At 43.6% G+C, this 15,884-nt stretch overlaps 1 protein-coding gene across 4 annotated transcripts in view; it reads right to left on the reverse strand.

The window, feature by feature from the left end:
* LOC118366183 (SLIT-ROBO Rho GTPase-activating protein 1-like) overlaps positions 1–15,591 on the reverse strand; it is a 39,463-nt gene extending 23,872 nt beyond the window's left edge. For 2 of the 4 annotated variants that reach the window (XM_052491822.1, XM_052491821.1), the window contains exon 1: positions 8,604–15,591. In XM_052491822.1, the coding sequence (XP_052347782.1) occupies positions 8,604–8,670 (67 nt within the window). In that variant the 5' untranslated portion in view covers positions 8,671–15,591. The remainder of the gene's footprint in view (positions 1–8,603) is intronic. The other 2 variants (XM_035748660.2, XM_052491823.1) reach the window with 2 other exon arrangements.
* Between the last annotated feature and the right edge of the window lie 293 nt (positions 15,592–15,884).

Raw genomic sequence — 15,884 nt, forward strand, 5'->3', positions numbered from 1 at the left:
CAATGGGGCAGGAGAGTCCTACCAAGAGCTGTGAGATATCTGGATTAGAGGTTGGCAATGTGGAAGGCGACACATTTCTTGCATTACCAAAGGTCTACACCCAAAATAAGATCCCAGTGACAAGAGAGAATATTCCCACTCAGAAAGATCTCAAAAGGTGGCCATACCTGAGAGGTTCAGTTGAAGGAAATTGATGCCGACGTCGAACACCTGATAGGGGTAAATGCTCCAAAGGCAATGGAACCCTGGAAAATCATAAATAGTCAAGGCAACGGACCGTATGCAGTGAAAACCCTCTTTGGATGGGTGATGAACAGTCCTCTTAACAGTTGTACCATGGCAGAAGAATCTGGGCATCCTACGGTGATGGCCAATCGTATCTCACTGGCCGACCTGGGGGTTCTTCTTGTAAATCACTACAACCATGACTTCCCTGAGAGAGAGTATGAAGAGAAAAGTGAGAAGTTAGCTGAGGATCGTAGATTTATGGAGATCGTATTAAGCTCCATAACCATCAAAGACCATCACTACTACTTACCGTTGCCCTAACGCAACAAAGATGTAGTCCTGCCAAACAATCGTGACATGGCAAAGCAGTGGGCTCTAAATATTATCAGGAATTTCAAGAAGGACAAAGGTTACACTGCAGAGTACAAAGGCTTCATGGAAAGATGATAACAAAAGGTTACGCCGAGAAGGTACCACAAGAACAGCTCCTCAGAGAGAAAGGCAAGGTATGGTACATACCACACCATGACGTTCACCATAAGCGCAAAGGAACGATACGAGGGGTGTTTGACTGTTCATCATCCTATAAAGGTACATCTCTTAACAGTGAACTCCTTCAAGGCCCTGACCTGGCAAACACGCTTATAGGAGTCTTGCTAAGATTTCGGCAAGAGCACATTGCCATGATGGCAGACATTGAAGGACTGTTTCATCAAGTACACGTCCATGAAGATTACTTAGACTTCCTGCGATTCCTATGGTGGCCGGACGGTGATACTAACAAAAGATTGGAGGAGTACAGAATGCCGGTACATCTTTTCGGTGCTATATCCTCTCCAAGTTGTGCAAACTTTGCACTGCGAAAGAAGACAACTGTGAGAGGTAAGATGAAGAGGTGATTCAAACAGTCAAGTCCAACTTCTATGTTGATGACTGCCTCAAGTCAGTGGACACAGAAGAACAAGCCATAGCTTTCACAAAAAAACTCAGGAGTGTGTGCTCTCAGGGTGGGTTCAAATTGACCAAGTGGGTCAGCAACAGCCGCACTCTGCTGGCTTCTATCCCCAATGAACACAAAGCCAAGCAGATAAAAGAATTGGACCTGGACAGAGAAAAAAGCTGCCTGTTGAAAGAGCACTTGGAATCCGATGGAACATTGAAAGTGATGCGTTTACCTTCTGAGTCACTGTCAAGAACAGACCCCTTACAAGAAGAGGTATTCTCTCAACTGTCAGCTCGATTTATGATCCATTAGGTTTCCTTGCCCCATTTGTATTAATAAAGGCAAAGCAAATTCTTCAAGTGCTCTGCAAGCTAAAGTGTGGATGGGACGAAGTCCCTGAAGAACACTCAATTTCATGGAAGAGATGGCTCTCAGAGCTTGACCAGCTCTCCAGATTCCCGATACAGGTGTATGATGCCTGAGACCTTTGGTCAAGTCAAGACCACACAGCTGCATCACTTCGGTGATGCAAGTGAACAAGGTTATGGCACGGCAAGCTACCTTAGGTTCACAAACGGTATGGAAAAGGTCCACATTGCATTCATACTGGGGAAATCAAGGGTGACTCCACTCAAGCAGATGACGATCCCCAGACTGGAACTTGCTGCAGTGCGAGTGGACAGGATGTTAAGGTTGGAGCTCCAGATTGAACTTGAAGTAAACTTAATGGACAGACAGCCAGTCTGTGCTAAAATACATCCACAATGATACCAAGAGATTCCATACCTTTGTGGCTAATAGGGTTGCTATGATCTGTGACCTATCGAAAGCAAAACAGTGGAGGTATTTGAACTCCAAACACAACCCAGCCAATGATGCCTCAAGAGGATTACATGTTGAACATTTCCTGAACTCAAAGATATGGCGCAAAGGACCATAATTCCTGGAGAAACCAGAAACTCTATGGCCGAAAGTCCCAGAGGAGCTTGGCTCCATCCCTCCAGATGATCCAGAGGTGAGAAAAGACGTAATCGTAAACGGTACAAGTGTGGAAGAAAAGAGTCCAACCAGCAAACTGATTGAGTACTATTCAACATGGAACAGCTTGAAGAAAGCAGTTCCCATCATGCTGAAACGGAGACGTCTTCTACAGTTAAGCCAGAAAAGGAAAATTCTCTCTCAAACTGATCCAAGATTAAATCATAATCATAGTCTGACAAACACACTGAAGGAACAAATTGACAAGTTCAAACTGACGTTTGGAAAAGAAAGTCTGTCTGGATGACCTAGATGAAGCAGAAAAGGTCATCATTCGATTTGAGCAACGACAGCACTTTAAACAAGAAATTACACTAGTTGTGAAAGGAAAACAATGTGCCAAGAGAAGCGGCTCAATCTGTAAGCTTGATCCAATTGTTGACCATGGCATTCTGAGAGTAGGAGGAAAGTTAAGCAAAGCTGCTATGCCTACAGAACTAAAGAATCCTATTATCCTGCCCAAAGAATCCTACATCTCCAGACTGATCTTACTAAACATCCATGAGCAGTTTGGCCACTCTGGGAGAGGTCACATGCTTTCTAGACTTCGCCAGCGATATTGGATACCCTGTGCCAACTCCTTAGCAAGGAAGATCCTTAAGAGCTGTGTCTTCTGCAGGCGGATGCAAGCTAGAGCTGGAGAACAGAAGATGGCCGACCTTCCACAAGATCCGGTGTCACCTGATTTGCCGTCTTTCACCCATGTGGGCATAGATTACTTCTGCCCCATAGAGGTGAAGCGAGGCCGCATTCATGTGAAGCGGTATGTGTGATCTTTACTTGCCTTGTGAGTCGAGCTGTCCATCTAGAAGTTGCTAGTTATCTGGATATTTATTCCTGCATCAATGCCCTGCACAGGTTCATCTGTCGAAGGGGCCCAGTAACAAGTATCAGAACAGGCAATGGCACCAACTTTGTTGGAACACACAGAGAGCTAGGAGAAGCTCTGAAGGAGCTGGATCACAAGATTCAAAATTAATCACTGAAGGAAGGAGTGACATGGTCATTCAAACCTCCCTCTGGAGCCCACCATGGGGGGGGTGTATGGGAGAGGTTGATCTGACTGTGAAAAAGATCCTCTATTCAGTCCTTAAAGAGCAAGTACTGGATGATGAGGCTTTGTAGACAGCCTTGTGTGAAGTTGAGGCGATTATGAACGACAGACCAATCACTACTGTAACAAATGACCCTAACGATCTAGAACCCCTGACTCCGAACCATCTGCTTCATCTGAAAGCAAAGCCAGTCCTGCCACCAGGACTATTCCAGAGAAGCGACCTATACTCACGAAGGAGATGGAAGCAAGTACAATATATCACTGACCTCTTCTGGAAGAGATGGATCAGGGAGAATCTTCCACTTATGCAGGAGCGGAACAAGTGGAACAAAACTAAGAGAAACTTCAGTCCTGGTGACCTTGTGGTCATCGTCGATGACACCGCCCCAAGGAACTCTTGGCTAATGGGGCGTGTGGTGGAGGTGTTGCCAGGGGCCAAAGGTCTTGTCCGAAGCGTCATGGTTAAGACTAAGACCAATATCTTACAGAGACCTATCAATAAACTCTGTCTGCTCCTTGAGGCGACTGAGTGACACACACACACAGAGTGCTCCATCCTAGAATCACGTGCACCTCTGATTCGTTGATGTCGTACTCTTACGTTCTTTGATGTAATAGTCATACATTTTTGGAAGTTGAACACCTTTACACTACAACTCAGACTAAGACCTATGGACTATTTTCCTATATGGCACCTTGTATGTTTGTATATAGCTATGAACTGTAATAGTGCTCTGGTATAGAATGTTTTGTGTATTGGCTCTACGTTTGAATATTAAGTAATTGTGTGCATTCAGTGCAGTCAACAATTAGGGGCCGGTATGTTAGCCGATTTGGACATATTTGTATAAAAGACTGAACATACCGAGCTCCATGGACATTTGTGTAAATATATTAAATATCAATTTACATGATGAAATATTAGGTACGTACCTTTATTTTTTAATATTTACCTGATTGAGATAAATATAGTCCCCCCCCTTGCCCATTCATTGTATTGTGGTAAGTGGGTTAGGATAAAGGCAGGAAGTTGGGCCTTCGGGGGGGGGGGGTCCTTGCTAGATGCGGGAGCGGTATAGTTTTTTGACCATACAGACATACATACAGACAGGTCATATTATGTATTTTCCATATCAAGTAATCCATGCTTTAAGTTGATTGGATAATCATTTATTTGTTAGATAGAAGAATAAACATTTTTGTTGCACCATATCCCTGGATGTCATTGAATGTTTGACTGTTTGGAAACCTTGTGTGGACTGTATGCGTACCAAACAACCCAGCTTCAGGCTTGGGCAGTGGCTATGGTAAAGAAGAAAGGAAGCCACTACACATGCACACACCCTAAACCAGAGCTCAACAGACAAACACAATCATTCAGTTACACAGACACCTCTAGTAATACACACTCACTAACATATGCAGACGTAACACCTTTCCAGACTACTGGCCCATATACTAATGAATTGTATTCGTGTAGTGTTTTTCACCAGGTCTCAAAGCCCTTTACAGATGATGGGAACACCTCTCTCCATCACCCACTAATGTGAAGCTAGGCACCCACCTGGGTGATGCACATGGCAGCCATTTTGCGTTAGAACACATGACCACTAGATATCCACTATCACAGTGGGGGACGTGCATGCGTGTACAAAACACACACACACACACACACACACACACACACACACACACACACACACACACACACACACGAGAGAGCATGCATGACTGGAAATCAGATTCTTCAGGCTGAAGGCTATGATATTATTCTATTGGAATCTTTATGAAGCGTATCTGTGCATATGTATGTGTGTGTGTCAATGTCGATGCGGCAGATCTGAGCTCCGTCTTCACCTCCTTCGTCACATGGTTCACACACAGTGTGTGGTTGCCAAGACAACAGGTAGTGGAGTGGAGAGGGTCCCCTGGAGATTGGTGTGTCTGCGTGGGCATGTGTGTGTGTGAGAGACCGTGTGAAAGGGAGAGAGAGGTAAGGAGAGAGAAATATATAATGTGTGTATGTGTGAGAGGAGAAGGGGGGAGTGGGAGAGTTATCATTGTGTATTCTCTGCCAGTCCTCTCTTCTCCTTCCTGTGTCAGATAGATAGATCCCTCGCTCTGAAACAGCACAACCACTGAAGTGTGCACTGCCATGCTGACTGTGGGATTGGTGTGTGGGTTTAATGTGTGCTTGTTCTTTAATGTTATTGTGGCCAAAGGATGTGGTCCAAGATGACTCCTTAGAGACAGACGTGCTGAGAGAGAGATGGAGGGCGGGAGAGAGGGATTAAGAAAGGACAGGAGAAATGGAGGGGTAGACACAGGGGAGGGAGTGAGACAGCGGGCCTGAGGAGTGAGTGAGACACACAACTTCTGTTGGACATTGTAGAAATCTTCCACAATGATTTTACTCTTGTTTGTTGTCTAAGATTAGTGGAGGGTGTCTTTGGTATGAATGTATGATTGTGAATAAGACAACTGCACAAGCCAGGAACAATTAATTTCACCAATCTGACACTAGATTACCTTTCATGGCTTAGACACCTGGAGAGAGTGGGTGGGTGGGTGTGTGTTTGATGTCACAACAGGAAGAGGAATCTCATCCTGGCCCATTTCCATGACAACCAGGTCCAAGGACACAAGGGCAGAACACCGCTGGATGATCATAAAGGGACACACACACACAGAAGTGTTGGCATTGGCCACCAAATTATTCTTCCTTCAGACTCACAACCACACACTGTTGTGAGTGCTCTCTCTCTCCTTATTTGCTTCTGCCCTCTCTTCCCTCCTCCCCCTTCGTTCTCTCCCAGGCATGTAGATGTGGGGTCAGTAATCGTACACACATGCAGACGCAGGCAAAAGCAGAGCTCACTTTCACAGGCCCCCCCCCCCCTACTTCACTCTTCTCTCCCACTCTACTTCCATTCCTCTCTCCCCACTCTCTCTTTCCCTCTTTTGCATTTATCATTCAGGCTTATATGATCCAAGCCATCACTTGATGTTATCAAACATTTGAAAAATCTCCCATATCTTTGCACACAGAGACAGCCAGACATTAGCATGGTGGAATACATAGCAGAGGTCTGAATACCTGGGTATACCTGGGCTTCAGATCAACCCTCTCACTGATAACGTGACACTCAACACTCTCACTGTGACATCATCACGTTAATAGAACTGCCCCCTCATAAACACAGCTGCTCCCGACCAATCACAGCCCGGGGAGGGAAGGCAGACTGCAAAGCCACATAGCGACAATTCAGATACATACAGGTACCTCCGCGAAGACGGGAGAGAGCAGCAGCAAAGCGGCACTGTATCTTTAAGTGGTCATTGTAATGCAGGGCATCCCCAAGTGTTTTGGCCAGCTGCCAGACTGGGGATGGGCGCACACACACACACACACACGCTCTCCGGTGCTCTCCATTAAATCTAATCACTCAAAGTCACTGTGTCGATGTCGATTCAGTGTGTGTGTGCACAGGGAAGAGCCTGTGCATTCAGAGTTCCTCAGTGACAGAAAGAGCACCGTAGGAGGGAGAGAAAGAGATGAGAATTTCAGCAATGTGTGCGTGGCTGAGCTGAGGATGTATTCATGACCTTTCCTGATCAGAATGCATAAACACACACACACACACGTCATTTCAGTCCAAACTCTCCAACAGCGTCTCCATTTCCTACTTTCTCTTTGATATCAACCTGCAGGGGACATCAGGCATTTTCACAATGTGGAGCTCTTTCCTGTGAAAAGTGAAAGCCATTTCCTTTTCTGAGATAAGTGATCACGTGGGCATGAAGGCACTGCAGGTGATAAAGTGAGAATGTTTTATGTGCTCTGTGGTGCTGTGAGTGAGAGAGGAAGAGTTCATCCCACACAGCCCTTGCAACATGCCCATGTAATTATGATGGGTGTAGAGCCATGTTCAGTTTTGTGGCCTGGCTACCATCTTGGTTGGAATGTCCTACTGTTCTGTGTGCAGTCCTCAGTATAATAATAATACATTACATTTGAATAGCGCTTTTCATAGAATCTCAAAGCATTTAAAAAAACAAACAAGCAATATATCATGACAGGTCAATCAATAGAGGCCAAGTCCTTGACAGCTGCATCCTATGAAGATGGTGAAGGTCAGTTCATGGGTGAATGAAGAGAGCTGGTCACAGGGTGGTAGACGATGGTGATGGAGTCTGCGGATGATCTTGTAGAGGACGATCTTGTAGAGGACAAGTCTTATAGCCACTGCACTTCTCCTCTTCCACTCTGTGTAACATAGTGTAGGATGGTGATGCCTCAGCAGCCCTGGGCGCCAGAACGCTCACCACACAAAGTAGTCAGCCAGGTCACCCGTGATACAAGTCTGTGTCCAACGTCCATCCGGAAGACGTGACATTTAACAGAATCGGTCTCACGTGGAACACCTGCACAGTCAGTCAGTGCACTCCCCAGGTGTCCCCCTCATCTCATACTGTTCCACAGGGCATCATGGTGGGGAGGGAAGGGGGGGGGGGCAGTTCCATAGTTACAGCATTGTCACAGTAACCACATCAAGCCTCTCTCCGAGGACATCAGTGGGTTTGACAAGACGATGAAACCTACGCCGTGTCCCACTCCCACCATATGCAGAGTGCAGTGCTCATTATATACAGTTCGTCACGCACACACACACACCGGGGGGAGCCTGCTGCAGTCACAACCTCTGAGGTAAACCGACAGTGGAACAGAACCAACACAGACAGAGAGAGACAGAGCTCCCAGCTATGGCGAATACCCACTAGTACTCCACTCTATACCAACCTACTACTCCACTCTATACCCACCTACTACTCCACTCTATACCAACCTACTACTCCACTCTATACCCACCTACTACTCCACTCTATACCCACTACTACTCCACTCTATACCAACCTACTACTCCACTCTATACCCACTGACTTTAATGTAGCCTACTACTATCAAACACCCACACTTCCACATGGCTGAGAATGATCAAGGGCTCTGCAGATTCCGCTCCTCCCCCTCTCCTCTCCCCCTCTCCTCTCCCCCTCAGGCACCTTGCAGCACTCAGGATGAACCCAGAAATACTGACGTCTCATACTGAGGTGTCATCCCCACTACACATCCATTCTCCAAACAAGCCATGTGTGAGGCAGTAGAATCAGACATAACATAGGCAGGTGTAGTGTGTGTGTGTGTGTGTTTATATATATATGAATGTGCCTATGAGAGAGGGGTGTGTATGAGGGGTGTATATGTGTGCGTGCATATCAGTGTGTGTGCAGGTTCGCGTGCGTGTGACGCCTTACCAATAAAACAAATGAAAAGCATACCTTTCACCTGGCTTTCATACTCTGCAATTATCTCTTTGTCCTTCTTGCTCCTGACCAGGTTCGACATGTCGGCGCACTAAGGATGGTCAATCAGATAACGGTCCAAACCTGGATTATTCCGCTCCACCGCGCGTCTACGATGCCCGAGGCGCTATCCCAAACCACAGGTTACATACTAGGGAATAGATCCACTCACTGCCGCAACAACAGAATGTATGATTCCTCCCCAAGGGATGGCGGATAAAACGCTCAATCATCCAGAATCACCCTCTCCATAGAGCCACCAGTGACTGCCTGAGCCATGCTAAGTTTGGGTTCTCTGTGAGCTGTCAACTGGGAAGCAGGTAGAAACAATTTCCCATTAGCGAGCTCAAAGAGCGCGGGAGAGGCAGCGGCAGTAGCCTACACACACTGGGCTGCGGTAAGAGAGGGGTGCACGCCCACTAGGTTTTCCAGCGGAGCACACCCTGGTCTCTCGTTCGCCGGAGTTTCTCCTGTACAAGTCTCTCCCAGGGTGTTTGCGTGAGTACTATGAACAATATGTGTCTATGATCTAACACTGTAGTAACCTTTCACACAAACTATGGGCTACGCTACTCCGCTCCAGCATGCTACTCAAATGCCATGGGAAAGGGTGGGACTCGGGGGCGGGTACCCAGATATGATTGACAGTAAGGCCTACCGTAACCACTTATACCTTGTTCACATTGGCAGTTTGAAGTGACTCAAATCTTATTTTATTTATTCGAATCTGTTCTTTTTCCTGCAGTCTGAACAGCCAAAAAGCACACGGAATCAGATATTTAAAATAACCTTTTGTAGGTGGTTTGAAATCAGATACAAATATTTCTTGGCCATGTGACTTGTTTCAAATGGTTATTACATCTGAATTATTTCCGCTCGAGTTGTTTTTAGACTGTTATTTGGCATATCTAGCTACTCTGTTGACAGTTAGACAAGAACATGTGGTAGCTAACTAGCTTGTTTATTGTTTACAAACAAAACGGTGAATGTGCTAAAGCCAAACAGCTACTTAGCAAGCTAGTTGACTGCTGTGGCTAACCAAAAATAACTCGTTCTTGAAAGTTGGCTAATCTTCTCCTTTAAGGCTTTAAAAGTGTTCTAACACTATGATTTTGCGAGCACCACCACCAATCAGCCTACACCACTGTGCACACACCCGTAGTGACAACTAGCGTAGCCGAGTCAGCAAATGACCGCTGTTTGAACACGCATCCGGTTTGGTCACTTGCACATTTCTGTTTGGACAGTCAGTTTTCCAAGGCATGCATTGTGGACAAGGCTTTATAGTGCTTCGTGGCTCGGTCATAATAAAGGGCGTCGGATAGGACCCGTGTCCAATTAGGATTTATGACTAATAGGTCATTTATTAAAATCCTAATTAGGTCATTTGTGAGATTCATTTAGAGGGGGTTTGCGTCAGCAGTGCAACACAGGTGCGTGCCTACAGGTAGCCTAAAATAACTTACTTTCCACTGTAGAGAGGAGCCACATTTCAACTCTTTGAGTTAAGTGCTAACAGAGAAAGACTGGATATAGTTGAAAGGGGCTTTAGGGGCTTGTATGTAACAGAGAATGAGAAGCCATAATAGCTGCGTTTACACAGGCAGCCCAATTCTGATCTTTTGCCCAATTATTGGCAAAATATCTGATTGATAAAAATACCAATTAGTGGCAAAAGATCACATTTGGGCTGTGTGTAAATGCAGCAAATGTTGATTTTTTAATTCTTATTCTGAGGACACTGTACTGGATTTCACTCTAGCCAAGCATTAATTAGAAAGGCAACCGAGTAACTGAAATCTACCAAGAATTATCCTATGGAAAATTGTCATAAATATAGTTAGTTATATCTGGAGTACCTAAAATAGGCCTAGTTGGACATTTAACTTACCCTGCGTTCATAACCAAGTGGGAAGGTGGTATTTACCAGTTGTGAAGTTGTAAATACCAGTTGGATGAGTTCACGTGCTTTGAACTCGATGAGAAATGTAGATTGTTTCAATTCACCCCTGCCTACATGTACAGTGCCTTCAGAAAGTATTGACCTTGACCTAGGAACATACCCTCTGTATTTTCCTAGCCCTCGACTTTTTCCACTTTGTTGTGTTACACTGGCCTAAACACAATACCCCATAATGTAAATGGAATAATTGTTTTTAGACATTTTGACAAATTAATTAAAAATGAAAAGCTGAAATGTCTTGAGTCAAAAAGTGTTCAACCCCGTTGTCATGGCAAGCCTAAATAAGTTGAAGAGTAAACAGGTGCTTAACAAATCACATAAGTTGCATGGACTCACTATGTGCAATAATAGTGATCACCTTTTTAATGACTACCTTATCTCTGTACCTAACACAAACAATTATCTGTAAGGTCCCTCAGATGAGCAGTGAATTTCAAACACAGATTCAACCACAAAGATCAGCGAGGTTTACCAATGTCTCGCAAAGAAGGGAACCTATTGGTAGATGGGTATAAAAAAAAAGCAGACATTGAATATCCCTTTGAGCATGGCGAAGTTATTAATTACACTTTCGATGGTGTGTCAATACACCCAGTCACTATAAAGATGCAGGTGTCCTTCCTAACCTAGAGAGGAAGGACTTTAAAACAGTGTAATGGCTGTGATATGAGAAAACTGAGGATGGATCAACAACATTGTAGTTACTCCACAATAGCAAACTAAATGACAGAGTGAAAAGAAGGAAGCCTGAACAGAATAAAACATAGTCCAAAACATGCATCCTGTTTGCAATAAGGCACGAAAGTAAAACTGAAAAAAATGTGGCAAAGAAATTAACTTCATGTCCTGAATACAAAGAGTTAAGTTTGGGGAAATTAGAGAATTACCCTGAAAAACTCACAGCTGTAACCACTGCCAAAGGTTACTCTAACGTGTATTGACTCAGGGGTGTGAATACTTACATACTTTTGAATTCAGGCTGTCACACAACAACATGTGGAATAAATCCAGGGGTATGAATACTTTGAAGGCACTGTGCATATCTACCACAAATATCATAACCCTGCACATTGATATGGTGCTGGTACTCCCTGTATATACTGTAGATTCATTCTTGTGTATTATATTCCTCATCTTTTTATTTTCTTATTTTGAACTTTGCAGGTTGGGAAAGAGCTCATACGTAAGCATTTCACGGTAAAGTCTACACCTGTTGCATTCGCCGCATGTTACAAATAAAATTGGATTTTGATTTGATTGGCTAATGGCAACAAGCTGTGTCAACCATAAACTAAAAGTACAGCTATCATGCTTGTAAACAAATTATAGTGTTCAAAAACCATATTAAACCAAGATTGCTTTTTATAAATAATGTTTTGTTGCATTTAACTGCCAAAAATGCTGTTATCGAGGTAATTGCTTAGGTCATAGGTTAGCATGTGGATTTTTCCCAGTCGTATGTGGTAAATACCACCTTCTCACACCTACTCATTCAAGGGTTTTTCTTAGTTTTTTACTATTTTCGATATGTTGAATAATAGTGAAGACATTACAACTATGAAATAACACATATGGAATCATGTAGTAACCAAAAAAGTGTTAAACAAATCCAAATATATTTTAGATTTGAGATTCTTCAAAGTTGCCACCCTTTGCCTTGATGACAGCTTTGCACACTCTTGGCATCCTCTAAACCAGCTTCATGAGGTAGTTACCTGGAATGCATTTCAATGAACAGATGTGCCTTAATAAAAGTGAATTTGTGGAATTTCTTTCCATCAAATCAAACTTTGTTTGCCACATGCGCCTGAATACAACAAGTGTAGACTTTACTGTGAAATGCTTACTTACAAGCCCTTAACAAACTGTGCAGTTAAAGAAGAAGAAAATATTTACCAAGGAGGCTAAAATAAAAAGTAATAATAAAAAGTAATACAATAAGAATAACAATAACGAGGCTATATACAGAGGGCACCGGTACTGAGTCAGTGTGCAGGGGTACCGGCTAGTTGAGGTCATCTGTACATGGGGGGTCAATGTAAATTGTCGGGTGGCGATTTTTATGAATTGTTCAGCAGTCTAATGGCTTGGGGTTAGAAGCTGTTGAGTAGCCTTTTGGTCCTTTTGGTTCTTAATGTGTTTGAGACAATCAGCTGTTGTGACAAGGTAGTGGTGGTATACAGAAGATAGCCCTATTTGTTAAATACCAAGTCCATATATGGCAAGAACAGCTCAAATAAGCAAAGAGAAACGACAGTCTATCATCACTTTGCGACATGAAGGTCAGTCAATCCGGAAAATTTCAAGAACCTTCAAGAAGTGCAGTCGAAAAAAACATCAAGCGCTGTGATGAAACTGGCTCTCGTGAGGACCACCACAGGAAAGGAAGACCCGGAGTTTCATCTGCTGCAGAGGATAAGTTCATTAGAGTTACCAGCCTGAGAAATTGCAGCCAAAATAAATGCTTCAGAGTTCAAGTAACAGACACATCTCAACATCAACTGTTTAGAGGAGACTGCATGAATCAGGCCTTCATGTTCAAATTGCTGCAAAGAAACCACTACTAAAGGACACCAATAAGAAGAAGAGACTTGCTTGGGCCAAGAAACATGAGCAATGGACATTAGACTGGTGGAAATCTGTCCTTTGGTCGGATGACTGCAAATTTGAGATTTTTTATTCCAACTGCCGTCTCTTTGTGAGCCGCAAAATAGGTGAACGGATGATCTCCGCATGTGTGGTTCCCACCGTGAAGCTTTGAAGAGGAGGTGTGGGAGTGCTTTGCTGGTGACACTGTCTGTGATTTATTCAAGGCACACTTAACCAGCATATCTACCACAGCCTTCTGCAGCGATACACCATCCCATCTGGTTTGCGCTTAGTGGGACTATCATTTGTTTTTCAACAGGACAATGACCCAACACACCTCCAGGCTGTGTAAGGGCTATTTGACCAAGGAGAGTGAAGGAGTGCTGCATCAGATGACTTGGCCTCCACAATCACCCAACCTCAACCCAATTGAGATGGTTTAGGATGAGTTTGACTGCAGAGTGAAGGAAAAGCATCCAACAAGTGCTCAGCATATGTGGGAACTCCTTCAAGACAGAAAAGCATTCCAGCTGGTTGAAAGAATGCCAAGAGTGATCAAAGATATCAAAGGCTATAAAGCCAATATATATATCGATTTGTTTAACTTTTTTTGGTTACTACATAACTCCATATGTGTTATTTTATAGTTTTGATGTCTTCACTATTATTCTACAATGTAAAAAATAAAGAAAAACCCTTGAATGAGTAGGTGTTCAAACTTTTGACTGGTACTGTGTGTGTGTACATGCATACATACATACATACATACATACATACATACATACATACATACATACATACATAAACATTACACAACATGTTGCAAATCGCAATTTCAACAATGAGTGGTTTGGAATGAATCAGTGGCTAACCGCAACAGTTGCAAAGCAATCACTAGCCTGCTATTCAGTGGAGAGGGTGTGTGTTCCAAGTCTGGGTTTAAGCTTAAAATGATAAACAGTCACATGCAACACCATGGGCCAAAATTTTTTGACTACATCGGTCATGCTGTCAATCCAGCATGACTGCTGTCGTGTTCAAAACAACTGGAAACTGAGAAATGAGACTTTGATGACAAAATTTGCCCACAAGAAGGACTGCCGCGCCATCTTCCTTTTCAAGTGAGCACAGCACAACAAGTTGAGTCCAAAAATGTCTTGTATGCTGCTGCATGAATGATGTAATATGCCAGGGAGATACACTTAGCATTACTTTCTTAGCTACAGTATATATGCCTCACCCTAATAATGTGGTTCCTTTCCGCCTCATAACTTAGCCTACTGTTCTGACTTGGTGGTGCACATGTAGCCTGTTTTAGAGAAATGTCATTATCGAATTTTGTAAGAGCTTTCATTGTCTGCTTATATGCCTCATTTATTTATCCTACGATTCTGACTTGGTGTACAGGGAGAATACTGTAAGAACTGCCCATGTTCTGAATTCTGTCGCTGTACATTTCAAAAGTACTTAACAAATAGTTATATCGACTACATCCGTATTAGCACGCTCATTGTCTTCATCAAAATTACGGATGGCTTCTGATCCACTCATCGTTCCTTTATACAATAGTTTGTACATCTCAATTGTCAGTAGAAACCACATTTGTTTAACCTCTCTGGGATCATTCGGGAAGCTAGCGTCCCACCTCGCCAACAGCCAGTGAAATTGCAGGGCGCCAAATTCAAAACAACAGAAATCTCATAATTAAAATTCCTCAACCATACAAGTATTTTACACCATTTTAAAGATACACTTATCGTTAATCCAACCACAGTGTCCGATTTCAAAAAGGCTTTTCGGTGAAAGCAGAACATATAGCAGGCCAAACTATCCCTCTCAGCACTGCCTGGACTGCGAAAAAATGCTAATATTTTCTGTTTGAGTTATATTAGGTTTTATTTTTATTTCATGTTAGGTCAGCAACTAGTCACAGAAAGCATTCAGCCATTTTCCAACCAAAGAGAGGTGTCACAAAAAGCAGAAATATAGATTAAATTAATCACTAACCTTTGACGATCTTCATCAGATGACACTCCCATGACTCAATGTTACACAATATATATATATGCTTTGATCGATCAAGTTCATATTTATATCCAAAAACCTCAGTTTACATTGGCGCCATATTCAGAAATGCCTCCAAAACATCCAGAGAAATTGCAGAGCCACATCAAATAACAGAAATACTCATCATAAACTTTGATGAAAGATATATGTTTTACATAGAATTAAAGATAAACTTGTTCTTAATGCAACCGCTGTGTCAGATTTCAAAAAGGCTTTACGGCAAAAGCACAATATTCAATAATCTGAGAACAGCGTTCAGCCACAAAAGCAAGCCATACAGCTATGGGGGCTGAGTCACTGGCTTACTGGGGCTCTCTCATGCCGTCCCTGGAAGGGGTGCGACACCTGAGTGGGTTGATTCACTAATGTGGTCATCCTGTCTGGGTTGGCGCCCCCCCCCCCTTGGGTTGTGCCGTGGCGGAAATCTTTGTGGGCTATACTCGGCCTTGTCTCAGGATGGTAGGTTGGTGGTTGAACATATCCCTCTAGTGGTGTGGGGGCTGTGCCTTGGCAAAGTGGGTGGGGTTATATCCTTCCTGTTTGACCCTGTACGGGGGTGTCCTCTGATGGGGCCACAGTGTCTCCTGACCCCTCCTGTCTCAGCCTCCAGTATTTATGCTGCAGTAGTTTATGTGTCG

The sequence above is a fragment of the Oncorhynchus keta genome, chromosome 33 (assembly GCF_023373465.1).
Source record: "Oncorhynchus keta strain PuntledgeMale-10-30-2019 chromosome 33, Oket_V2, whole genome shotgun sequence".
Taxonomy (NCBI): domain Eukaryota; kingdom Metazoa; phylum Chordata; class Actinopteri; order Salmoniformes; family Salmonidae; genus Oncorhynchus; species Oncorhynchus keta.